The 26,852-nt window shown below is 45.6% G+C and overlaps 1 protein-coding gene across 1 annotated transcript in view; it reads right to left on the reverse strand.

The window, feature by feature from the left end:
* Positions 1 to 18,055: 18,055 nt before the first annotated feature.
* Positions 18,056 to 26,852, reverse strand: part of LOC104078409 (DIS3-like exonuclease 2 {ECO:0000255|HAMAP-Rule:MF_03045}) — a gene marked incomplete at its 3' end in the record, with an annotated part of 127,019 nt that continues 118,222 nt past the window's right edge. The window contains 2 exon segments of the mRNA XM_009580045.1: positions 18,056 to 18,289; positions 23,903 to 24,010. Coding sequence (XP_009578340.1) covers positions 18,056 to 18,289; positions 23,903 to 24,010 — 342 coding nt within the window.

The raw sequence follows: 26,852 nt of genomic DNA on the forward strand, positions 1-26,852 counted from the left end.
AGCTGAATACTTCCGTTCACTTTATAATTTATAAACTGGATGAGCTCATTCTCTAGATGCATGATTAGGAAACCACAGAACTAAAATACAGATTATACAATTGCAAAGGGTTTACGTTGGTGGATTAAAAATACCTTCTTCAGAAGCTAACGAATTCTGACATCACACCGCATACTCTAGACCACTAGGGAACTGTCAATGAAGTTAAAAGTGTTTTCTACACATAAATCAATTTTAAAATAAAAGCAAAACATCCCTAGGAAATGCCACATAAAAAACTGTGACACTAACAAGATACATGCCAAATTTCACTGCTTGGCCGTTTTATGTTACTCAGAGCCTGTCTCTCAGCCTCTCTTTAAAGCGCTCCCAGCTCTTGAGCTTCTCCCAGCCCCACTGGTGCACCGACAAAAGACAATTTCACTGATTTAATCTTGTGCCGTAACAGAGCCTTCACAAGCTGGGCTTTACCAACCTCAATAGAGATGAGAGGTTTTGGGCTGCAGAAAATTCTTCGATTTTGGACTGATGATGACTTACAGGCTTTATGGGGCCATGGGGAAACAGTTAGGTCCTGTCCAGTCCCAATGGCCTCTTCTTCACCTGGGAGATACGGAAATTCACTTGGGAAAGCAGGAATTTGGGAGAGGAGGATGATCAAGACTCTAGTAAAAGGCTAGATTGCAATCAGGAATTTGAAACAAGCCCAGAGACTCGTGGAGAGCCAGGACTGACCCTTCTCAAAGCCATTAGAGTTGCTGGCAAGTCAAATCTCCCTGTCCATGAAGAAGCTGATGGCTGGAGGGCAGCGCTTGGACACCACATGCCTTATCAGAGAGTGAAAATTCCCCAGGAGAGACCAGAGGCCAACAGCCAGAGGCCAGGGGAGCAGCACAGGGACCTGTAACTGGTGTGAATGAGAACAGGCAAGACCGGGGTCTGCTGCATGAGAAGAGCGATGGGAAATGCAGCCAGTGACACCACACTCTCAAAGCCCATGGGCACCAGCAGCCGGTGCAGAGCCTGGAGAAGAGGAGCATGACACCAGCAGCACCCGCCCCCAACACCCAGAACTGAGAGAGACCCCGGGCCTCACAAACCCCAGCTCGTCAGAAAGGTTCAGGGGCTGGCAGAGCAGCAAATACATCCACCGCTCTGAAAATCCTGGAGCAAATAGACCAACAAAGCGAGTTAAAGTAACCATGAAAAAAAGGAAATATTTCTCACTATTAGCAAGGAGAGAAACTGACGTAAAATTTCTCCTAAGCTGACAAGTGTCAGCAGCCAAACAGACAGGCGTTTCTGTGCAGCCACAGCACCTGCAGCCTGCCGGTCGGTCGTACCTGGGACCCGAGGGGACCTATGGTACTGACACCAGCTTTTTTACAGGGTAGGCAGTATGGAAGTTCATGTATTTGTCATTTTGATCTGATGAAGAAAAGCAAAGCCTGATCAGAAAGGGATCCTGAAGGTGTTTCTGTCCCAAAACAGTATGGGAGAGCCTAAAAGACTTAAGAAAAGCAATCGGTGTGTTCCATGCTTGCTTTAGATGAAAAGTGACACAACCAAGTGGAAAACCCTCTCTAAACTCGCTGCTTGGTATGTCGTTATTAGAGGGTACTGCAAGTAACAGGTCATTATCCCCAACTGCTGTTATTTCAGACACCTGATAGTCATGTCTGAAAACAGGTCTCAACTTACTGACCCTAGATTTAAGCAGCCTGAAGTTTAGCTTCACGCTTGGCCCTGCTATTTTGCGAGAGCCTGCGGTCAGTAGAGAACAGCATTGCAGAAGTCAGCGGCTCCCAAAGAGACGGCAGATCCAGCCACTGATGGATGCACAGCTCTGCTAAGGAACGTAACACCACGAGGGAAACATGACATGTGGCTTGCAGGCAGTTTCTTTAATGGAAAACAGAACAAGAACACCGGCAACGGTAAACGTTCATCTGATGAAAAGCAAGGGGACAAACAGCCCTTCACAAAGCACCGGGTGGTTTCTGAGAGCTGCCCGAGTCTCACGCCAGCAACAGATCCCAAAGCAGTGGTTACCTGAAGGAGGATGGGACACCGCGCTGTCTTCACATGGCTCGAGACACAGGGAAAGGCAAGGTAAGAGCTGTGGGTGCAGATGTGCCTGTGCATGTGGCAGGAGGAAAAATGGTTCGGTGTCTCTTATTGCACCTGACTATAGTACAACTTTTTTTTTCCCAAGAGCCTTGGAGGATGCTGATATGCATTTTACAAATCAGCCTATTTTGTGTCTTCCCTATGACTATTCTGTGTCTTCCCGTAATGTGCCCAGTCTTTGTCATTGCTGTTGGGAGGATACAAGGAGCCGAGGGCAGATCAAACATAGCAAATCCTATTTTCTTAAGTTTGTTAATGCTAACTGCTTCCCCTGCTAAGCCACTAATGGAGCTGTGAGAACCCAGGAGCACAGATTAATTCAGCACCCAGGTACTGCCTCATGCCTGGAGGGATTTCTGTAGAGTTGCACTGGAAGACAAACGAAAGCTTGTAATACACTCCATACAAGAGATAAACCCATTAAAATATGAACAGCCCCTGTGCTGACATGATAAGAGCTCTGCCAGGTAACAAGAGAGATCACAACAGGATTTCTAGGTTTAGTTATATCTGCAAGCCATTAAACTGGAGCTGGGACTATGAGGATGCAGAATGCCCTCGTCACACCACACTGATCTCAGTTTGACATCCACGCCCTTCTCACCCATCTTTTGGGGTGCTGCTGTGAAATAGCTGGCAGTCCCGAAGTCCAGCCCTAGCACTGCTGACTCAAGCTTTGCTAGTCCTCTGGGGACGATCTGGACTCTCTTGCAGGTTGTTAAAACCTGCCAGGACTGCAGGCAGCTGTGCTGCGTCCTTGGCCAAACCTTCTCCCCCCACACTGTTAGCAACATGGGATGGTAAGGTATCTCTGGCCATACACATTCAGCCCACTGCCTTCCACACAGCATCTTCTCCGCATGCCATAAAACGCCACCCAGCATCCCACCATGGCAGTGCCAGCTCCCTCCTCCCGGGCAGAAGCAGGCTGCGTGCCATGACTTCCTCTCCCTTACTTAACTAAATCTTGCAGCGTGCCTAAGCATGGTTGCTCGGTGCACGAGATCCAAAGCTTTCCAAGGATTCCCATGGATTACAAGAGCTGCCGCCATTAGCACAACCGCCGCAGGTTCCTGGGCTCCCCCAGGGATGGGCTGGCTGTGACTCGGTTGAATTCCTCTGGCAGCGACCTGCTTCTGCTTGGTCTTTCCTAGGGACCTCGCAGCTCCTCTGTCACAGGGAAAGAAGGAAGCAAGAGTGGACAGGGGCCAGGCGACTTGCCCCACCGAGCCCAGAGTCCGCTGGCAGCTGGACGGGCACCCTGCCCTCCAGCTAACCCATGGCCAGCCATCTTCCTCCAGCTCTGACACAGCTGTGCTTCAGTGGGGAAGCGATTTCTGCATGTAGATGCTTCAGAAAGGGCTCTGGCAAGGTTCACTCTGAAAAGGCGCGGTGTAAAATGTAAAGTATTTTTGTAGGGCCAAGTTGACATCAGAGCCTGCGACGCTGCTGTTGATCCCCGGGTTGGAGCACGGGGGTAGGATCAGTGATCTTCTTCCAGCATTAATGCACAGCAGGCTGTTTATAACCCTCTATTCCGCACTGTTATTTAACATATGTAAGGGGCTCGACATGGTTTATGTTCAGTAGTTGTGGTTTCCAAGCAGTATTGCATTTCTTCAAAATGAAGATACATAATATTTTAAAACTATTTTTAAAACCAGTCACAAATCTGCAATCTTTTACATCATTCCTCCTTCCTCCTATCAAACCCAAACTATAACACACAGTCACAGACCAGCAAGCTCACGTGCGAGAACTCGGCTGCAAGCACCGCGTGTGTGCATGCACACACACACATACACACACACACAGAGGGAAACTCAAAGCTGTAATTCTGTTAAATTGGTACAAGCTATGTTTAAGGTTTCAAAGACATCCGGGATGTAGTTCACTGTTTAGAGTTGTGGGTACCAGCACGCTGTATGCGGAGAAGGAGAATCTAAGAGCTGAACCAAAGCATGAGGTATTTATTTAACAATCTGCCTCAGCAAGTGTAAGGAAATTAAAAGGTTTCCTGCCCCTGGGGAGTTCAGCATACTAACAACCTGATCGTTTATCATCCTAAAATCTCATCACTACCTTCCCTTGCCAGGACTGACCCCATCCACTCCGAAAGCAAGTCACAGCACAACTGACTCTCTAATTCCCATTTTTAACATATCCCTCCACACAGCAGAGTCAGCTGGGGCAGGGAAGTCTCAGAATAATCTTTAGAAATCATCTTTAAAAGATTCTGTAACGCACCGCTCCCTAGAAATGCCTGGCTTCTGTGCAGCATGGCAGCTCTTGCAGAGCTCTTTGGTTTTTGCAGTAGTTTTGCATAAATCAGACTTTCCAGTTTCCCAGCTTGATGGACTTGGGGCTTTGTTGGGTTAATTTTGTCCAGTCGGTACTGGAATTGGAGTTGTCCATACCAAAGCAGTAAGTTTTAAAGGCAGAAACCAACACCATATTTTACAGAGACAGTCAAGTTCTTAAAATTAGTTATTTATTCCAACAATATTAAAAGGAGACACACCGCTTTCTCAGTCATTTTTCCATTCGTAGTATTTTGTTTTGTTTTTTTAAACCCATGAGCCTAATCCTTAACTTCTCTATGGAAAAGCTGGAAGAAAAAGATCACAGGGACAAAGGATCAGCCTCCTAGAGCATCCACTGCACTCACTCACCCTTTGGAGAGGTTGCTGGGTTTGTTGTTGAGATTATTTTTTTTAAATACACTCTGAAAGTAAATAAATAAATAAAAATATTTCCAGGCATCGGTATTAGCAGACAACGCACGGCAGGCTAGAAAGGAGCCAGTAAATTCTAAGGGTGTAGAACAGGAGAGGGGATTAAGCCTGGTGATTAAATTAGGTGACGCATGAATACATTCCAATGCGCAACATCACTCAAGCACTGCACAAAACATATGGCAACAATGGAAAGCGCTGCCCACGAGGTCACCTTTAATATGATTAGCCATGGACGCCTGAAAGGAGATCTCCCAAGTACCACGTGCTAACCCTCCTTTGTGCAGGGTGGAGAAGCACCCTCTGAAAGCCTTTGAGGCTCCGTGAACCCCGCACAAACGGCTGCTGTGTGCTAAGGGATGTGCCCAAGTCCATTGAAAGCAGGACAAAAAAAAAAAGAGCCTGGAGGCTGGGCGAGCGCGCTGAGAGCGGCTTTTGTTCCCCGCTCGCAGGGCACGGGTGGGAGCCATCCCCAGGGTGTCCTGCCTGACAGCTGGGTCACCCCATGGGCTCTCCTGTTCCGCCTGGACTTTTCAACTCCGCTGGCCTGCATTCACCGGCACGGCTTGCCTCTTTGAAGGGGGAGAAAGCGCCTCATCCATCACTGACACGAAGGGAGTTAATTCACTTCTTTACAACTGGAAAGGCTTTTGCTGTGAGCAGGAGGGAGTGCAGGAAGAGTAATGAAATCCAAAAGGGAGCCAAATGATGCTTTCCTCTGCTAGATGCCAGCACTGGCAGCGCTAGCTGCTGGCACGGCCCTTGGTGGGTGAAAGGAGACTCTTTTGTGGTATGCCATTAGCTACTTCCAAGGCCTCAGTTCATGTTTACCACAGCCACTGTGTTACTTCACTTGGTATTTTTTTCCAGTCCTGTTGATGGTACTGCAGAACTGACCAAGTCCGCTTGGAAGCCTTGCTCACAGAAAGCAGAAACAAATTGCTTTTCGAAAGGACTATTTTTTTTTCTTCCCTAAACCAAACCTCACGCTGCTTTCCATAAACCCAACCTAAGGCTGAAATCCCCACTTAAAGCTGAAGAGCAATGGTCCCTGCCAGGCTTTGCCCACTCTGGTTATGGCCCAGCCATGCCACCAGCCGTGGGAGCACCGAGCTATGCTGCCCAGACTGCACTAGAGGGCATCTCGCACCCCAGCATTTCTCTGCACCATGCAACACTGCAGCCACCTCAAGTAAAACCCCATTACAACAGCAGCCAGCAGGTTGTCTTGTAATGAGAAGAAACACTTGATGACATTAAAGATAATCTTGTGTGAGTCACTTTGCATGACTACCTTGCTGTAATCAGGTGAGCCCTTCAGATTGCTGAACTCCACCCCAGAGGACCTTGGCACGCTCGGTCGAGCTCCTTACAAGGTTTCTGCAGGCCTTTAGAATTTCAGATTCCAGGCAATGACTAATCAGGGACATGTGACTGACAGGCCCAACGGCAAACTTCTTCCACACACTTTGTGTCTGCACAGTTGGGTGGGTGAAAGTCATGGAGACAACCCCAGGAGAAACTTGCTCTGGCTACACAGGTCCCAGCAGCTACAAAGGCTCAGTGACAAAGCAACAACAAACACGGCACAGGACCGCTACCAGCTGAGCTCCTGCTATTGCCAGGGAAAGGAAAGGATCATCTCCTAAAGCCCGATCCAGCTTTACATTTCCAGGATGCCGTAACTGCAGCTCAAGCCTTGGCACAGCACATCCCAGGCACCGCACTGTCACCACTGACATTCAGCAAGCTGTGAAATGCCTACCCTCTCACACCAAAGAGTCACCTTGGACCCTCCTAATAGATCTCATAGATTCTCATGGGATGTGCCAAGACTGAAGATCAAGCCAGTTTCTAACAAGACAAGGTAGACCAGGCAGCTGCACGCTCGTTCTGAAAATATTTGGGGCAGCAGCTCCATGAAGGAGGGTAAGATTTTTTTATTTTAGACAAACCAAAAAACCACTCCCCAAACATAACTCTTTCAAAATGAAAATTAATGAGGTTTGGGAGAAATGCCTGTGGTGGCACCCATTTCTTGGCTGTTTAAGCTCTTTTTAGCAAGTCTTCCTCTTTTGAATTGTATTTTGTACCCATCGCTGTGCTACCACTTTTACAAAGGCTACTTGTAGCAAAAACACTGATCCTCAGTGCTGGGTTCGAAGCAAGCTACAGACCTACCAAACAGCAAGAGCAAGGATGAACCAGGCCTGGCAGCATACCAAGCCAAAGCTGTGCAAGAAACCCACCAGCCCAAAGAAGTCAGTTGTAGAAGCTGCTTGCCTTTCAACAATTTTCCTGAAGGGATGAAGCCCAGATGATGTTACTTTGCCCAACTGCTTGGGGGTTAGGACAAGTCCTGTCTTTCCTGCAGTGCTCAGCTGCAGGTAGTAGCTGTGAACTCAAAAGAAAGAAGGTCATCAAGTTCACCCTGAGGAGTAGCCGTTTCTCCCTACAAAGTGGGCACACAAGGGCAGGTTTCTGCTGGATTTCTTCATCCCAAGAAGCACGTACATCATCTTGTTGGTCCTGGCATGTGGAGACCAACTGGCTTCTGTGCTGGGCCTGACCTATGGAAACTCCATTTAGATACCATACTTCTATCTGGCCTCTCTCAGTATTCACTGTCTGCTCTAGACCGCATCTTAAAACTCCTGGGACACTGAGCAATAGCATTCCTCCAGCATGGAGAACCTCAGAGGGTTTAATACTATTTTGCACTCTTTTAAGAAAAGACACACCTGTCTGCTATCTCAGCTGGTTGCAACAGCACCATGTTCATGGTCTTTAAACTGATTTCAAGGAACCTGTACAAATGCTTGAGAATTTGAAAAGAGATGACCACACTGCACAAGGATTTCAAGGCTGGTCCCCTGCGTAAAAGCTATTTGACAGCAGCGCCCCTTGGCACCATGTTATGGATCCATCAATTCACCTACCTCCTACTCCTACCTAAACATGAGAAACCAGTAACTCTCTGGCTCACTTTACCACCTGCATGTTGCCCACTGGCTTATTTAAAAAAAAAATAACTAAAGAGCAAGGCAACGCGAGCACAGTATTAAAGACTATCAACCATCACTCTCAGTACCGTTTGAAAATAATAAAAAACAGAGAGCTGAAGTGAAAATTCAAAACCTCAAAGTAATTTCAACCATACATACACGAGAAGGGAAAAGTTTATACATGATGCAACAGAAAAAATGACTCACTTTCCGAAATGCCAAAGCCTGTTTTAGTTCATTCTGTCTTCTATACCTGCTAAACACATCACTGACAGAGAAATAATTTCATAAATTGCATTTTTTTAAAATCCCATTTTAGCTATTTAAGCATTTTATTTCCTAGTATTGTGGGTCAGGTTCTACTCTACAATGCTAATCAGAAATAAAGTGCTAGCTGGATCAATGGGGTTTCTTCTCAGAAAAACAAGGAGAGTCTTGATATTAAAACAGAGACCTTGAAATTGAGGTGAAACTGCAGCCCTAAAGCTAATGCAAAACCTCCTGTTGATTCATGGGACTGAGAATTTCTCGGTCGGAGGGCTGATCTCAGCATTGCCATGAGACACCCAATAAGGTACAGCTCTGCAGTCCCCCAAGGCAGTGATTTTGCAGGGCTGGTTTTTTCCAGATGTCTGAAGTCTCCCAAACCACTCTAATCCAACAAATTCTTGAGGCTACTTTCTCACTGCCTCTTGCTTAGTTTTCAAGTGACCATCAGTTTAATGATAGACCATCACAGATGGACAATGGACTGTAGCCAACTCGGTTGGTAACTAAGTAGCACAAATGCAATATATCTCCTACCAGCCTAGATCCAAACTGGAGAATGCACTCCCTTCAGAGGGCAAAGTTTAATACTCCTGTCAGGTTTTAAGGCATTGACAATACAACAACTTGTGAATATGTATCTTTGGGGAGAGATGGGCATTTGTGTCTCAAGATGGGAGCAGGAAGCAACAGGGAATCACACAGTGTCTCCCACAACCGAACACAGCTGCACAAAGAAGGAGCACATTCAGGGAGGAGATCTTTCTCAAATCTCAAGTATGGACAAATCTCAGAAACAAAGTGCAACGTGGACCAACAACCTTATCTGGGACGTCATGCCTCACGCTACCATTTTACGCAATTACATATTCAGGGGAAATCTACACTCTGAATTATGCTTATATGCTTGAACAACTTCCTTATTACCATACGAAGATGTAGAGAAGGGCAAGATAAATGATCTAGACTACTAAGGACAGATTCAAAGCCACTTGTTTTCAAAACAAAACCAAGAGGTTGCTTAACAAAACATACTCCCAATGAATCACTGCAAACTTTAGCAGGGCATATAATTTCAGGAGACGTGGTCTTGGACTTGGAATGTTTAAAGATAAACCCAAAAGTTGACTTCAGCAGGCACTGACTTCCTCAGATGGGGAAAGATCAGCTTGTGTCCTCAGTTCAGCTGCTGGGATCTCGGCTGAGACTCTTGTAGCCATTTTTCAGAGGGCTGTGGAAACCACAGGTGCTCTCTGAGCTTCTTTGTTCTTCAGCATCTGTGTGCTATTGATGAGAAAAGATAAAACATCCCAGGACTTAGAAGAGATAAAACATTCCAGGACTCAGGAAGAATGATCATGCCCAGGGACACATGATAAAATGAGTTGTGGTCATGGAAAGCAAGAATTTTTCCCATGTTCTCACTTTGGAGTTGAAATGAGAAATCACAGAACTGCAATGTCTGAATCTTTCATCCCCTTCCAAACGTTGTCTTTTGTCATTATACAATTAGTCTTTCTTCCGTTTACTGCTAGGTGAAACAGAACTGGCTCTGACAAAGAGCTTCTACATCTTCACCTATGGCAGACTGATCACATTTGAAGTTACATCACTCAACACCCAGTGACTCCATCTAAAGAGAATGATGGATTAGCCATGCAGTCAGCTATAATTACTACCTGAAAAAAAACCTTGTCAAGTCTCTGTTCAAATATGTGATAAACGGAATCTGAAACAACAGGAGACTTTCTGATGACGTCTGTTCATCGCCGGGGAAGAAAAACACCAACACGCAAGACTCTCAGAGCGAGGATTGTTTCCTCAGTAGAAAATGTAAAATAAGAATTTCCTCCCAGCACTCACCCCACATGTACCTCTACACAAACACATGTTTTCCTGGGTTTTATCTGTCTTGCCATCAGAGACACTGAAGAACCAGTTTGTTTCTGTTTCACTGAGAACCAGTTTTTCCATCCTGAACCTCTTTCAATATAACCAGCAAAACCCACTACTTCTCTCCCTATCAACCTTAAAAATACCAGCGAGCGGCTTGCTCAGCTGGATCAAGCATTGAATTCTGTTCACCTTAGCTATCAGCTTCACGTTTGGGACACATTCCACCACACTAAGCCACCACCTGCCACAGATGCCCTCTCTTTCCCCTAGAGATGCTATTCGGCACTGAGTTCCCTATGAGCAAGCGACCCCAGGCTGCCTATCACACAAGCACGGGTAAGCCCCATCTGCATCCAGCTAGTCCAGAAAACCAAGAGATATCTACTTCATGTGTGAATTTGGAGTACCTGCAAACACCTTCAACCCTACTTGCAGGTCAGCATGTGATGGCTGCCAGCTCACCCCCCTTCTACAATGGCTGATCACCAACTGGATTCAATCAATAGAAAAAGCCAAGCAATTTGGAAGGTATGACGAAGTACTGCCCACTGCAACTCTATCCTGTTCAAGCAAGAGAGACTTCTATGGGATAGCAGCACACTGGCTTGGTCCTGGTGCATGTAGGCAAAGCCTAAGAACTAAAAGGACTTGTGAAATATGCTGATTGCTTCTGCATTGCAGAGATGTGCTGGCCACAGTTCAGCCATTCATGCTGCTGTTGCTTGTTTCTCTGCTCTGCACCGTGAGAAGTACCTGCTGAGGAACTGGAATAAAAAAACCTGACTTTAACTGGGCTAGCAATAAACAGCAGAAACAAAAAAGCACTAATTCTTATTCAATAGCTGTCAGTAATAAACGTGAGAGGAACAGAACGGTCAGCGTTGGCCTAAGGCGCTGGATTTGGCCTGGCAATCAGGAAAAGGCTGTCCTGCCAGCTCTGCCACTGACTCACCGCGTGAGCTCAGGCAACTGCTTCACCTCTTCATGCCGTTCCCATTGCCTGGAAGGATGGAGCCGGCCTCCCCTCTGATATTTGCTCTGAGGCTGGCAGATGAAAGAAGCTATTGCTGTGACAGACAGCATCTCAAAATTAAAGCATAAGACCCCTTCTTTTTGGAGGAGTTTCTGAGCTTGCAGGTCTATGATAGATTTAATAAAACTCAAGGGTTAAGCTGTGTTTGTTTAGAAGAAAAACACTTGTACATGACCGGAAAACTTGAATATCTGAGCTAGTGGCTGGAATACTTACTCCAGGAAGAATAAAGTCATAACCCACCCTTGCATTACTGATGGTAAATTAATGCCAGAGCACCACTGTGTGGGGAGCTCCTTCCCGGCCGTGTTTGCCCAGACATCTGGCTGCGGTGGCTCCCAGCACGACGCCCTACAGCCGAGCCCTGCACTCCAGCGCCCAACTCCCCCCTCCTGCCGGAGCCAGCTCGACCACTTCACCACCTGCTCCTGCTGCGACACAGCTGCTCAGCTCTAAAAGAATGATCAGGGAACGGCGGGACATGTGCGAGGACATCAATCCTACTCACACCCCTGGGAGGACTTCATTAAAATCCCAGGGCAAAAGATTAGATTCTGAGGGCTTTCCACTCAAAATCCTAATTTAATCAAAATATTTTAAAACCTACTGGCAATGCAAACATCTCCATGCAAGCAGAGAGATGCTCAATCAACACAGACCCCCTCCATAACATGACCCCGCAACGCCTCCTTCCCGCGTGTATCCTCGGTGTGCACGCAAACTGCCCGACCTGAGCTGTTAGCTGCTCCTGACGACAATGACGACATTTCGTATTTGCCTGCAAAGTACCATGTTCCCCTGTGGTGGTATTGTAGGAAAGACATTTCAAAAATCATTCTTACTTCGCTAACGCACCTTTGCAAATGCATTTCGATTACTCCTGCAGGGAAGAGCAGTATCCCCCAGTAGAAAGCTGTGGCCTTGGATGCTCATTTTAACGTAATAACTGGAGCTATGCAAAAGACATAAAATCCCCAAAGGAAATTAATCTCCAAATACATCCAACATCCCCCCAGCTGCCTTATGTATCACACAGTATAAGCAACTGTCCATAATGATTGTATAGCACCTGCTGTCCCCATTCTGGGTATCAGTGATGTCTCTTTAACCAGACATCAAAGAGGAGGAGCAGACAATGGCGGAATTGTGATAGGGAGTGAATAGTGAAAGCTCCTTGTCAGTCTGCATTTCCATTTATCTTACAGCACCATACGTACAGCCCACCCTGCCTCTGCTGTCACATTCATGCACTGTTGCTGTAATGGCCTCTTTCGGGAGGTATCATGGCAGTTTTCAGGATTTTATAAACGGGCCTTTTGCATTTTCTCTTGGGCCAAAGCAAGTACACACCTCAATCTACCCTGGGGGATCCAAGATGAAGTTGGTACCAATGTCACATCCTAGGCGATGAGCACCACGACTTTCTCTTTGAGACTGGCCAAAAACCCAACAAAGCAACGCTCCCCAGAGAGATGCAGCCAAGAGTCAGGGGTTGGAGCAAAGCCATTTACTCCTCCCCAGAAAGGTGCGTGCACTGAGAGCGTGCAGCGGTAGCACATACAGCAGCCATGGCTAGCAAACGTAAGCATCACACCAGGAAGTACTCAAGCCAGCATGGCCTTCCTGCCCCAACGGCATTTTAAGACATAAATTCAGATCACGCTATTAGGGAAAACACAGGCACATTCAGTTAACTGAGGTCTATGCAGTATTACAGCCCTTTGCTGTCGCCTCTAAACAGTTCTTCCAACCCAAAGTGCCTTCCATTCATATAGGAATGTATTGTATTTTGCGCATGATGACTGTTTAACTGGGGTGGAAACATTTACTACTTCCACATAGCAAAAAGAGGAGAAGACCTGAATGCTTACTATACAGATATGAGGCAGGAAATATGACAAAACAATTTCCCATAATTTCCAGCAGTCATTCATATCGGAAAATTTTAACAGTGATAGTAACTAATCTCTGGCTCTTGAGATTTCCAATTAAACAGCATTAGCAGGAGCTACTGTCTAAAAATACGTGTTTCTGTCCTATCCCATTAGCCACAACTAAATATGAAATTTCCCAACATACAATGGCACATCCTGCACGTACAATGTCCTCCTTCCTCCTCGTTTTCCGTGTGGGGATGGCTTGAGTCAACTTCTCAGAGCTGTTTGCATCAAGTAGGCAGGGTCAATTCTGAGAGCTTCAAAAACTATACAGAGCTGGTTAATATATCCAGTATGCCATATACCTGGGTGTTTTGGAGCTGGTACTCTGCACACGTTCTGGTGTTTGGAGTCTTAGTGCTTGTTTTCCTATTTCTCCTGCAGCAGCAATACTCTATTACTTCAGGAGTCCCACCAACCTTAATTAAACAAAGCTATTCTCAAAGATCCCTTATTTCCTTACCACCAGCACCCACTGGACAGGACCATAGGTAAGGTCTCCAGCATGGTGCAGAAGTACAACAATACAACTTTAACTATCTCTAAGTTATTCAAAACAATAGAGACCCACAGGGAAAAGCAGCCCTTGCTCAGACAACGAGACAGTGGCATGGCACACAGGCTGGGAGCAAGCAGAAGCAAGACCATTTCACTAGCAATTCAACCCTTAAATTTGCGTAACATTCTCATCTTTGCTATTTTAATCCTTTTTTTCTCCCCTTTTTGCACACACCTGCAAAGCTGAATGTCTGCTGCGCAGAGAACAAGGAGAGAAGCTATTCTAGCAAACAATTCAATGCCATTAGCTGGTCTAACACAAATGCACTTTGGGTTGTTCTCACAGTGAACTTTGGTCAATGCCAATGTTTTGAGCACCCAGGTGTAAGTGCGCTGGCAAAGGCAGAATCACTGGCACAACAAAAGCCACCGCTCAGCTCACAGACAGTTGTCATAGAGACAGATCAGCATCCCGGGGTATTCTCATTTTAAATATGCACAGAAATCCTTTTTAACCTGTCATCTTGTAGGCATCTGTCCTCGTGATTCATTTATAAACTGTTGAGGCCAAAAAGAGAACCATTTATCAGCAGGTCTCCTCCAGGCAGGCTTGAGCTAAGGAGCTTTTCTGCAAACTTGATGGTTTTTGTTGAAAGCAAGTTTCTATCTGATTCTCTGGCTAGCGTTTCTAAAAGCTGTGGTTTGGGGAAGTGATCCAGCTTCAAAGTAACCTGGCCAGGAAAAAAAAGGAAAGTTGTGGGTTGTGCTCACTTTGGTTTTTAAACCAGGTCAGATCCCTGCTCCAATTTATAGTGCGGGTGCACCAAGAGCTGTGAGAGGACAGCACAGGGGTGGCATTTCATGGTCCTGGGCAAAAAGGATGCTGGGGGGGGAAGACAATATTATAAATATCTGAACAGTTTTTCTTAAAGCCACAGCACAAGGCACTTCTTGCCTTTACATCTAAAAGCTGCAGCTCCAAATGAGAAGGAAAAGAAATACATTAATCTGTCTGTGTGGACAAAGTTTTGTAAGCTCCTTAGCCGCTGAAGGTGTAAAGACTTTAAAACTCTAAAACTTCAGCTGCCTTCTGGAGGTAGGAAGCTGGCAGGCAGCACAGGAAACCATATTCTAGGGAAAAAGCCCCAGAAGGGGCCTATGGGGACAGCAAGAGCCTACGGAGTGACAGATGTGTGGCTCTGGTTGCAAAGATGGTCCTCAGACCCAAGGTCCAATGCAGCAGGATTCCCCTATAGACCTCTGCAGAGGCATGAAAAGAACTGGGGGGAAAGAGGGGCAGAAAAAAAATGGCCAGGACCAAACTGAGGCAGGAATTCAGAATTACACAGCCCCAAAGAGACACATACATACTGACACTGAATCCACAAATCCTTAGCTTTCAAGACCGTGTGCTACCTTTGTAATTTGTCTCAAGGTCTTCTGTGTGACCCAGATACCTAATTCCCAATTTACTAAAAAAAATATATATATTGTTCATCCATTGAGCTACAGAGATTCCTGCTTCTAAAATTACTGCTAAAAGATAAAATCATGGGCAAGCAGATGCCGCTTTCACACTAGGTCATAAAAATTCAGCAGAGCCATTCAACCAGGAAACATTCCCCTCACCACGGCACGGCCAGCCTGACACCGCTGCATCTTACTGGAGCCATCCTATGTCGGGTGTAAGGGGCGCCCTGGCCAACCAGTATTTCTGCTCTTATAAAGATACACCCATGAATGGCTTCATTTGAGAGATGTTCTTAGTTTGGGGGAATAAATCCCAAATTATATGGATGCTATGGGGAGGTTGATATCATTCCAAAGGGGAAACTGAGGCCAGCAGGGAGACCACCAGCCCAAGGCCACCACAGCCAGTAGCAAAGCAGGACAGGAGATTCTTCCCCCAGTGATTTTCTTAATACCAACAGGAAACACCAGAGCATGTCACACTGAAAAATGGCATGGTGGAAGTAAGCAAAAAAAGTCATCACTGTTCCACCAGGAGTGACCCCAAGGTAGAAACTCTCAAACATAACGCAATGTATAGGAAGAGGGCTCACATCCCTTGGAAAAAAAGGCACAGGAATCATCCATGCCCAGCCACCCCCTCCCTTTAGATTGTGGGATGATCATTTCCTTCGTTCACATATTTATTTGGAATCTGATAATTCATTGCCCCTAGTTTCCTGCTGGAGTTTGTCTTCCATTGTTCAGGATTTACATTACTCAACAGGAAATCAGTGAGAGGTCCAGCGATTAGAAAGGTGTGTTTCCCATTCGGACCCACCCTTGCTTGCTCGCTCGGGGCTGGAAGTCGGACCCAGCGAACAACTGCATCCATGGGAACTCAGGGAAGCGGGGGAGCAAAGGCAGAGGGACTCATCTCCTTCTATTAAAAGCTACAGATTGCTTTTTCCGGCCATATGCCGCTGGCCTTGTCCACATACCCGTCCCTCACATACTGTTCATATTCAGGCCTTACAGTAACTGCTTTCTCCATGCGCTGGGGAGGGTGTAGTTTATCAAAACGCAACTATCAAGGCAGTACTTGAAAAGAATAAGTATGGTGAAAGCGTCCCTTGAACTAAAATAAACTTTCTTCTCCAAGACGATTACTTTTGCTCTGACACTCTTGCCAGGGGAGAAAGATTCTGCACAGCATAAAGTGCCACTTGTGAGATGTAACTCAGTTTATCACGTTGGTTAGGAAGTAGGTTGAGTAGGAATCAGGCCTCTCTGGTGCCCTTAGCAGTGGCTTTTAACCCTGATCTCACAAATGATGCTCCAATACGTTCTCTTTAACAGCTCCTCTGTAACAGCACAGAGCAAAGCAAACCACCACTAATCTTTTACGGGGTATCACTGGAACAGGATGCTTTCCTGGCCAAATCCTCCCATTGCAAGTGTCACAGTGGTTTTAAAACATACTTTCCCTGAGGTTAGTTTGGTAACAGGTACTCAACTCAGGCACATACGGTGATCGCTCAGCACTACACTGTAAGTGTGACTTGTGTAATGCAGCTGGTGACCTTTCTGGGCCACAGCTCCCAGTCACTGTGGACTGTTGTTCCAACCCAGACATCTCCAAGGCTTCCCAGTTAGCTCATTAAGTGCAAAGGTTGGGGTTTTTTATGTTTCTCTAGCATTCAGAGTACGCTTGGGAACAAAAGCCCAGTTCATTAGCCATTGTACAATAAACCTCAGAGGGAAGCCTCTGTTCCAAAAGAGGTTTAAGCAATCTCTGCAGGACTTCAAAGAGGGAGTCTGATTTCCAAAAATTATTTGAACACAGCTTTAAGAATTATTATTTCCTTTGAGCAAGGAGGGACCTTGAGGAAATGCCCCTGCTCCAGGCTCACTCATATGTGCCTAACCAGTCTTCTAAGTCCTCCTACTACAGATGTAGACAAGATAGCCTTAGACACCACAGTTCTTACACCAGAAAGTTTATCCTAAAGTATAACCCCAATCTCCTCTACTGAAGTTCAAGATACAGATGTCTCACGCTGTCCATCTTAGACATGGGGAACAGAACACTGCCTCCTCTTCACAGCTTTGCCAGACTAAGCCACGTGCTCCGTCGGGGAAGGTCGCAAATTACAGACACTCATTGCTCTTTTGCTCTGTAATGTTTCTCTAAAATTAGAGAAACTGGAGACAACACCACAATGCCGAGTAAAATGGAAGGGTTACAACATACCTCTTACACACAATAGTACTGTTTACACATCTCAGTACGCTAGCTTCTTTCTCAGCAATATCCTTATGTTGACTCATGCTCGTTTTGCAAAATGAAACAATGGAGTTTCCTTATATTAAGAGATTATTTTGTCTCCTGCTCGGGAAGACCACTGGGTTCTATCAATTACTGGAACCTCCTATCCACAAAAACTGTCAGAAGCCACCTCAGAGCAGCTGAACCTCAAAAGCAAAAGTATTTTTGCTGTGATAGTCTAAAATATCTGGATCTACTTGTAAAATAGAAATGACACATACCACAACTGATACAAGATTATTTAAATCACCCCAGACAGAAAACCTCTTCACTAGCACTTCTTTCTCTGAAACACACCCAAAACTTTTAAGTATTAGCTTAGATAACATTTAGTCATTCTCCCTGCCCAGAGAACTGCTATGAAAGCTGTGGAAAACGTGAGTATTGCAAGCACAGAAATAATGTGGAGGATGAGCCTTTCACAGTGAAATGTGCACTAAGGATATCTGAACTGTTTGATAATGAATGCCACCGTCATGATTTGTTTCACTGTCTAAGTTACTTACCCACTCCACCGGGGTTTTAGGATTTTGAAAAATGTTGGAAGATGGATCACTCCTTAAAAAACAGGAACATTTTTCTTTTGATCCTACTTAGTGCTTTTGGTACATAATTTGATGCTGCTTTTAAGAAGACATTGGCACACAAACCTGCCTTTCTATTCCAGCCTGACGCTCCCCTTCGAGTTTTTAGACTGATCAAGAAATCCTTAAGGAGTACAACGTGAAACTGCTTCACTGGAGCGGGAGCCCCTTACAGGAGCTGGATTTACTCACCTGGTCTAAGCGCAGAGCACCATTGATGAAGCGCTGTTTGCGGAGGTGCTGGGCGATTCGATGCAGGTTCAGCACAGCTTGCTGGATCTCAGCTATTGAGTGTTGAGGGGAGACAGGGGGAAGTTCTTCAGGTGAGAACATCTTCCTGGGGCTTTCAATCATACCCTGTGCATGGTCGTAGCTTAGCTTCACACAGGAGCAGATGACCGTCCGCCCAAACCATTCATCAAGGATCTGCAAAATTGGAAAGTGTAAATAGATCCAAGGACTTATTCTTCTAGTCGTAAAAGCAGACCTCATCACTGACTGTGAACTTCAAGTGAAGATCATCTCATACTGAGGCCACCAGAAGGCCTTCTGCCCATATAGATTCTCTCGTGTCTAGTAATGCGTATATGCATAATAAAGTCTTTCCATCACATAGGAACTGCTTGGACCTCTCTCCTCTACCTGATTTCCCTCTTTCATAGAGCTCTTACGAGCCCAGCTGGGAGTTGAAATCAGTCAGCTGATTCCAAGATTGCTAGGTGCTGGGGTGGCAACAAGCAGATACACACATGCAAAGAAGGATCTCCTATCTAAAACACAGCAAACTGCATCCTACTTCTTCGATTGTATGTGGCCAGCAGGGCACGAGCGGCTGGCCCTAAAATATGCTGTTTTCAGGAGTACTGCAGGGACCTCAATGTCTGACTACCACTTGTGAAAGTGCCTGAGTAGGACTTTGGTGGGTCTGGAGGAGAGATGGCCAGTCGCTGACCCCTTGTTTCTCTGATCATGCCTATGGTCCTAGGTCCAAACTCAAGCCAGGAACCTTTCTGAGCTTCCAAACTATGTTGGAATCTAGAGGAAAATAATCTATAAATTGCCTATAAAATTCTTTTATTTTAAACCAGAAGCCACTCCCATTTTAAACTCCGTAACAGAATACCAATGTAGAAGTAGCAATTCAGAATTATTTCTTAAAGCAGAAAGGAAAATCTATTTTCAGCTGAGATATATATATAAGAGTCCAAAAGCTCATCAAACCAGTGAGAAAGTGCAGAGGGACAAAGGGTAGAAGGCTCTTCAGAAAAGTCAAGAGCATTGGCACGAGGGCTGTGGAGATGGATGCAGTTCGTGATAAACCATTGAAAGCACAAGTGCTCAGAGAATGAATGGAGAACTGTAATTCTGCCTTAGCTACAAGTGCCACCTTAGCCCTTCATCAGCACAACAGGACAAGGTAAATTCTGCAAGTGATGGTGTCCAGGGAGAACAGGCAGCTCGCTCTATGACCGACTCATCAAGGACATTGCTTCCGAAAGGCAAACCCTCTTCTTAACAGGAAAAGATTGATCCCCAAGATACCTTTGCTGCCTCCCTCCCTTATGCCCCACAGAACATATGTGCAGTATAACTCAGCAGCTCAGAGCTCTGAAAGTCACAGAGCATTTAAGCTCATTTCTAATTAGAAAGTATCCTAATAGCGGAGATGTCTTGCAATGTAAAGTGCTCCGACTCTTGGCTCATGGTTATTCTGTGTGTGCCCCTTTTTCTATACCAAGGAGAAAGAAAGGAAGAGAAAGTCACAAAGCTGGACAGAGATGCTGCGGCAGTGCTGGCAGCACCTGCTCTGTGCTCTGCTGCATCCCGTTAAATGTGGTTCAGTTTCTTGTGGGGATGGGGGATCCACATCCAGTAGGTCAGCGACATCTGATGAAATCTGCTGGATGCAAAAAAACTCCTGATATTAAGCAAGCACGATCTCTGGTGCGGAAGAGGCTGCACTGCTCTTTAAATGGTCCACTTCCAGCAAGTTGAAGACTATTAGCTGGTTGGCAATAGAGATACTTCAGACTTACATGCACAGTACTCAGGCACCAAAAAGGTGGTGTTCCTTGTTGAGATGATCTGGGAGCAAGGCTAAGCAGCCTTGATTTCAGTTGAGCACTTCTACAGACCCTCCAGTTGTCATAGGCAGCTCTTTCAACTTGCTGTTCAAACGTTTTCAGACACTACTTCTATTTCCCTGCTAGTTCCTTCATGTCCAGCTATTAATTTCTGCATCAAAGGTCATTATCAGTTCTGGCCCTCACTGTTATATTATCCCACACTAAATATTTTGTGTTTGGAAAGCACTCTCATTTTGCTTTATAAAGTAGGTGAGTCAATTCCATCGTGCACATGCATCTTGAAAAGGGTTAAGGACAGGGCACAAACCAGAAGGGTAATTCTGAAAAGAAGCACTTTCCCCAGTCCCCAGGTTACCACTGAAAGCCAGCTCTGACGCTACACAGTGCTTTCTACCGCTGGCTTCCAAGAGCTCTCTCTGTCCCTTGCAGGAGGCAACAGACCGGATTTCCACTTTGCTGTCTGAACTTGAAGCTTTCAACAAAATCTCATTTTTCTGCTTGCTTAGAAGAGGCCAAATATTTCAGAACTCCGCTCATTTCCTTGTAAGACGAGAGATGCAGCATGTTGGGCCTCTAGAATATAACTAGAACATCAAATCTCAGGCAGGCTACATTCAGGGCAAAGCGTTGGGACAAGCAGCCCATTACTAGCAGATATTAAACTTCTTTTATTTCTCTGTTTCCTCAATTCCTTTTTCTGTTCTTGGTCTCTCAAAGGCAACCAAGCAGCGTGATGCAGGGCGCCAAATTTCCATTCCTGCAATGACTCTAACAGGTGTAAACTGGACAGTGACAACCCTGAGAGATCTCTTATTAACTTACCTAATAAACACCTTCTCACCAAGATTGCCTGGATGCATTAAACACAAGTCACGTAGGCAAGGAATGGAGTTTGGACGCATCTTGCCCCCTGGAGTCCAGTAATCCCTGTGTGTAGTGAGCAGAGCTGACAGACTCAGCCTTGCTGCGGCAGGCTAACTTAACTCTACCCACCGTCCAAGTATTTCCTGGAAATACCCTCCGTCTCTGCCTTCGGCGGCCATCCAAGCAGACTTTGGGTAACCACAGCCTTGCGTCCCTGGTTTGGAAACCCCACCAGAGGAATGGGCAAGCTCCGCCTCTGCGGGGAAAGCCACACAAGGCTGGCTGGCCACATACCAGTGGCTGATGGATGGGCAAAGCAGTGCAGAGGAGCAACATTTGGCAGTTGTGAGCTGGGACTTGGAGATTACAATGAGTAGCCCACAAGACTGGTCTGCAAGGTCTCCCCCATCACAGCAAACCTGGTGCACCCAGGCTCCAGACAGAGTACCAGTATCTGAGACATTTCTAGGGTTATGTGAAGGCTTCCCCCAGCTCTGGCTGCTTTTGAGAAAAAGCTGTAGTCCCCAGCACATCATGTGACAGCAGTCAGCATGGCTCAGCTGAAATCCTCCCATTAGCACAGTCCCTGGTGGTACGAGTCTCTTTGAGGGTGTGACATAGCTGTGCAGGAGGCTGAGGACTTTCTCCACGCAAGGTAGTGTCCATATCACGTCCTGGCTGATGACAACAGTTTTGAACCTGGAAGACACATTGTTTGTATAGGTTGTTTCAGACTGAAGCAATTTCTCATCCTCACTGGTAGAAGGAACCAGCAGGGCTGTGCTTCAAACATCAGCAGGCAGTAACTTAAAAAGGAGAGTTGCATCGTTTGTTTTCAAATATCTTTCTGTTGACTGCATCCGAACAAGAACGTGCTGCGTTGTTCCTATAAACGCCCAGCTCTGCTTCTGAAGAACAGCACAGATGCAGCAATATGGTTAACGCCTCTGCCCTTGGAAAGTCATCTCAGATACATCATGTCACACTATCCCACTGGAGTCCATGCAGCTATGTGGAGTGCTGCTCAGGCAACATTTTGTTACACTTACGGAAAACTAGAAGATAAAAACTCCAGAACCCAAAAGTAACAGAAACAAGAAAGTGCCTGTCTCCCTCTGGGCTGAGCCTGGTATTATTTTTCTAAAAGAAACAAGAATTAGAAACCCCAACAACTTCTCAATAGTCACATTCAAGCGAGGAATCAGCATGGCTTTTCCTTGGGAGATGCATTAGCTCTAGACTTATTTGCTTTGGAGCAGTAACAGTGGGAGCTCAAAGCAGCTCTCACCTCTATAGTGCTGTTGGGCTCTATTTTGCAAGCTCAAGGTTACAATCCTGCTATACACACATGGTGCAACAAAGTGCTCTTCAGCCTCATGCATCCCTCACTGAGAAATGTCCTGTCCTCAATGTCAGTGTTCTCATGGCTCTCCACCACCGGCTGAGTTTCAAAGGCCGTGTTGGGGCCTTTGACTCGCCTCCCTTTCACCCAGCAGAGCCTGGGAGAGCATGTGATCCTGTTCAGACTGAGATGAGGCTGTAGTAACACCTAGAAATACAGGAGAGACAGTCTGTCCCAACTCACAGATAAGCGCTTACAAGAATGCCCTGCTGGGCAAAAGCCCTACAACCACTTTTCTTCTTGGAAGGAGTAAATTCTTCTCCAGCTTTCACCTGATATTCAAATCAAGTGACCTGGATTAAGACTGCAGTCCTGAAAGGCCTCCTAGGAGAAACCAGTTTGCTGAGATGGCCGTAGGCAGTCTGCTTTCCAAGGGGCAGCGTGGTCATGGCCCAGACCACTGCTCCTGCAGAGATCAGCTCCCCGAGCAGGCGTAAGGCAGATGCTGCAGCTCCTCTATTTTCTCACTGACCAGACAGTGTTGGTCTGAACACTGCTTGAAAAGCAAATAACGTATATATTGCAGGGGACAAGAGACAAGATTTAATTAAAAGCTTATTTTAATTAAGACTTGACTATTAGCTGTTCAAAGACCACTCAGAGTCAATAAAAGGCCCACCAAGTAGCTACTATCAGAAGGTCCCATGAGTAATCATGCTGTCACTATAGGAAGTGGAATGCTTTTCACAGCGAACAAATAAAACCCACCTCAGTGCCAGAGCAGGGACTCACTGGAGAAATACAGATAGAACACTGCAACTATATTTTGCTAAAGCACAAAACAAGATTCAGCGTCCTTTAGAGCAGCAAGGACAACAATAAGGAAGCAAAGTTAACCTTTGTGAAAAATTACCAAATTGGCACAAGAAATACCCTCGACAGAGAGAGTTGTGCATGAGCACAACACTGGTTAAAAAAAAATAATTCTGAGTACAAAAAGTGTACTCTGCATAGATCGGAGAGTCCTCTGGTAGTGGCAGTCTTTAGCCGTCCTTGATTAGTGAGGGGACCCTGTGATCACCAAAGAGGAGATTGTTAGGGTTACAAAGAGTGTGGGAGAGGAAAAGGGATAGAAATAAAGACCTGGGGAGAGCTGGCAGGCCGCTGAAGGCAGCTCGCTGCACTGACGGACAGCCTCCACAACTGCTCCCTGGAAATAACACATGCAGAGGATGGAGCTGTGCCTTTGCTGAAGAGCTATCGTGCTTTATTTGGATCGATGTAATTTGCAGCTCTGAAGAAGAATGAAATAGTCTGTTTACCAGAGAGGCCACAGAGGGATACTGCCCTCATCCACTGCATTGCACAACTGCCTATGAGCACAAGGCAGGCTTGGAGTAGAGGGGGAACATCTTGTCCCACCCAAAGCATTAGCTGCGAGCTGCTGCTGGAGGTAAGACATTAAATGGAGGGGTGACCCAGCAAGGAGCAGGGAGAGATTCATACAGATATTCTTCCTTTCCCCACCGTGTTGTGAGATTATTCCAGCTGGAAGTTCCACAGTATCTCATCAGTAAAGCAAAATACAGAGACAGTCCTACATCCTCCAGTATTGCTCACCAACAAGTCCTTTGCTATCCACCTGGGTGTTAAGGGATGGCATTTTTACCACTCTGTTTGCAAGAGTAGGGTCTGGCCACTGAGGAAGGACTGATTAGCAGGATGACAGCCCACTACTCGAGGTACCTTGCCTTCTGGAGTCACCTTCCACATCACAGAGAACGTCAGCCTATCTCGCATGGGATTGAGACTGCATAACTCCTCACAGAGCAGCTTGGGAAGCATCGGGATCACCTGGAAGAGAAGAGAAGAGAAGAGAAGAGAAGAGAAGAGAAGAGAAGAGAAGAGAAGAGAAGAGAAGAGAAGAGAAGAGAAGAGAAGAGAAGAGAAGAGCGCCTTGGTCAGATATGGGCTTTTAGTAGAGACCTGTCTGGGGCCAAGCTTCCCTGATCAGTTGGTAAAAGAGAGGCTCAACAATGCACAAAAGGAGAAAATGCGTTAAACCTTCAGGATCACATTCTTTGTGGCAGGAGTGGCTACGTCATAGCTCTGGGACACATCACCCGTGCCAGAGCTACATTACATGGTGAACAGCCATGTAACCCAAAGTAAGTAACCCAAATCCTCCGAAAGGAGAGGACGGCAGACACTGCTGAGGCCACCAATGCCCACATCAGCCCCGTCCCTCAATGAGACCAGAGGGAGCTGTCAGTCTCCCACCTGCGAATTATTCCCAGCACTCCCCTCTGAGGTATTAAGCACCCTGGAGCACCCTGCATCCTCAGTTATGCAAACACTTCACTCTGCAGCTTTTAAGGTCACAACGTTTGCTCTGTTTTCCACTTCTTTCCCACTGCCATTTTGACACTGGGAAGAATCAGCACATCAGGAAACTTGATGTTGAAGAAACATGGTTCTGGCAATCAGGAGCTGAAGAGCTTGGATTTGGGAACTGTGTTTCTTGCTTTGCCACTGAAGACTCTCTAGCCAGGCAAGTAATGCAAGTCTGCTCCCTGCGAAGCATAAATGAAACATCTCCCAGGCATCACAGGAGTAGTGTATGGCTTTAATAAAGATTGAGCCATGCTTTGTAGCACAGACAGGAACATGTAGATGTTGGTGAGATAAACAAAAGCACCTGTTTTATGACTAGTGAACATGGTGTTTGCAAACAGAGGGAGAACAATTATTATTTTACTACACTCAACACTGTTTGAACAAAATGTCAGCCAACAGAAATTTCTGGCAGGGATTTTTTAACCTGTGTCCTAATTCCTTACAACTAATCAATATTTCTGCTGCTGAACACTGAATTACCAAATCATGAATTACTCACCTGACTACAGCAACAAAGCAAAAGCTTTGGAGCATATTCACACTAGAGCAAACCTGAGCAGCTCCAAGTGTTTCTACCATCCCCGAGTTATTTCCCAGGTGAAGTCTGCAGTAAAGATAATACTTAGCAGATGTTTAATGAAGCAAACCTAATTATTAGAGTTTCACATTCTTATTTCCTTTCTCATTATTTACCTTTGTGAAGAAGCAGTAACTGCCCTCAAAGAAGTACCGTGTTATTCTTCGTTTATTTTGAGTGGCAATGTGGGCTGGGGCATTCCAGAAAAACACAGAGAGAAATGCTCTACTTGGTTGCCATAAAATATTTTAGCTATTTAATTCAGTTTCCGTTTTGATTGCTCTGTGTGCCACCCTGTAAATATAGCACCAGCAGCAAGCCGACTGGCATGCAAACCCCAGCTCTTCCAAACTCTGTGACACCAATTTGGTGATTTCAGAGATAGGTAACTTTTTCTACCTGGATGCCAGGGGAACAACTGTTCTTCAAAACAGCAAGAAAAAAACACAGTCTCTGATGTCCATTTTCTCCTCAAGTGCACACACTTTGTATTTACCTTTTGCTTTGAAGGAAAGACTCTTAAAATATTTAATCACATTTGTGGTTTGGCACCAGACAATGGCTATAAATCCATTCTAATTGCAGTGCATATTAATGCCAAAAGGTTAACAGTACGGTCTGTGACTGTCAAGGAGTCACTTGCAACATGAATCAGCAGGACTGGTTCAGCTGGAGGGTCACAAGGGCACAGATTATGATAAGCTGTTTCCCGCAACACAAAGGCCGTCAACTCTGTTATTCCAGTTGTGAACAGGACATTAACAATACTGGTACATTCATAACTCACAGATCAGTACGTGAGCTCTACCATGCTGTCTGGAAGGACCCACACCACAAGGTTATAAATTTAGCATGAGCAGTGCCAACCCATACCAGAAAGGAAAGAAAATAGCTTTATAGACTATCGGAAATCCCTGCCCATCTAAGATCGCCCATGACCACCATAAGACCCTGAAGTTCAGGTCACAGTGAACAAAGTGCTAGTAATTTAATAAAAGCTCCCATGCCCTTTTTCACCCAAATTAAAAGCTGCAGTTACTAGCTTTCCTCTCTCTCCCCCACACTGTGATTGATTATCTGACAATGGTCTGTACTTATTGAATATTTTTGTGCCTTAGCACATCCTCTTTATGAAGCAATAACAGTCTGCTAGAAAAATGCCTACATGAAACATGAAAGCCCATCCACGAAGAACAGCCTGAAAAAAACAACAGGATGCTTGTTTTAAGTGTACTTGAGCAGGATTAATATCCAATTCAAGAGGCTATAATTCTATGGAAGGGCTTTCAATGATGTGAAACACAAGCAAAGCTTTAACTCGGATCATAATTACAGCACTAAACACTCACCAAGCAATTAGCTGTAACAAACCTACTGTTAAATAGGGAAGCATCAACCCACGTTATCCTTGTTTTACAGGAGAGAAACTTCAGGCAAAGTATTTTAACCCAAGCCATGGAGGAAGCCTCACAGGAGAGCAAGAATTCAATCAACCTTTTCCTGGGCTCAGCACATACATACATAACATAAGACAATGTGACCTTGTACCGAAGGTATTTTAATTTTATCTACCGTACTGAATTAAAAGAAGAAACCTGTTTTCAACATCAAGACGATAGTCTTGGCTAACTGCCTCCCTCTGCTTTAACATCACAATTCCTCTTCACACTCTACACAGAGAATAAACCAACTGTCACAAGCAGAGAAGTTTAAGTTATAAAT

Source organism: Fulmarus glacialis, unplaced genomic scaffold (genome assembly GCF_000690835.1).
Source record: "Fulmarus glacialis isolate BGI_N327 unplaced genomic scaffold, ASM69083v1 scaffold316, whole genome shotgun sequence".
Classification (NCBI taxonomy): Eukaryota; Metazoa; Chordata; class Aves; order Procellariiformes; family Procellariidae; genus Fulmarus; species Fulmarus glacialis.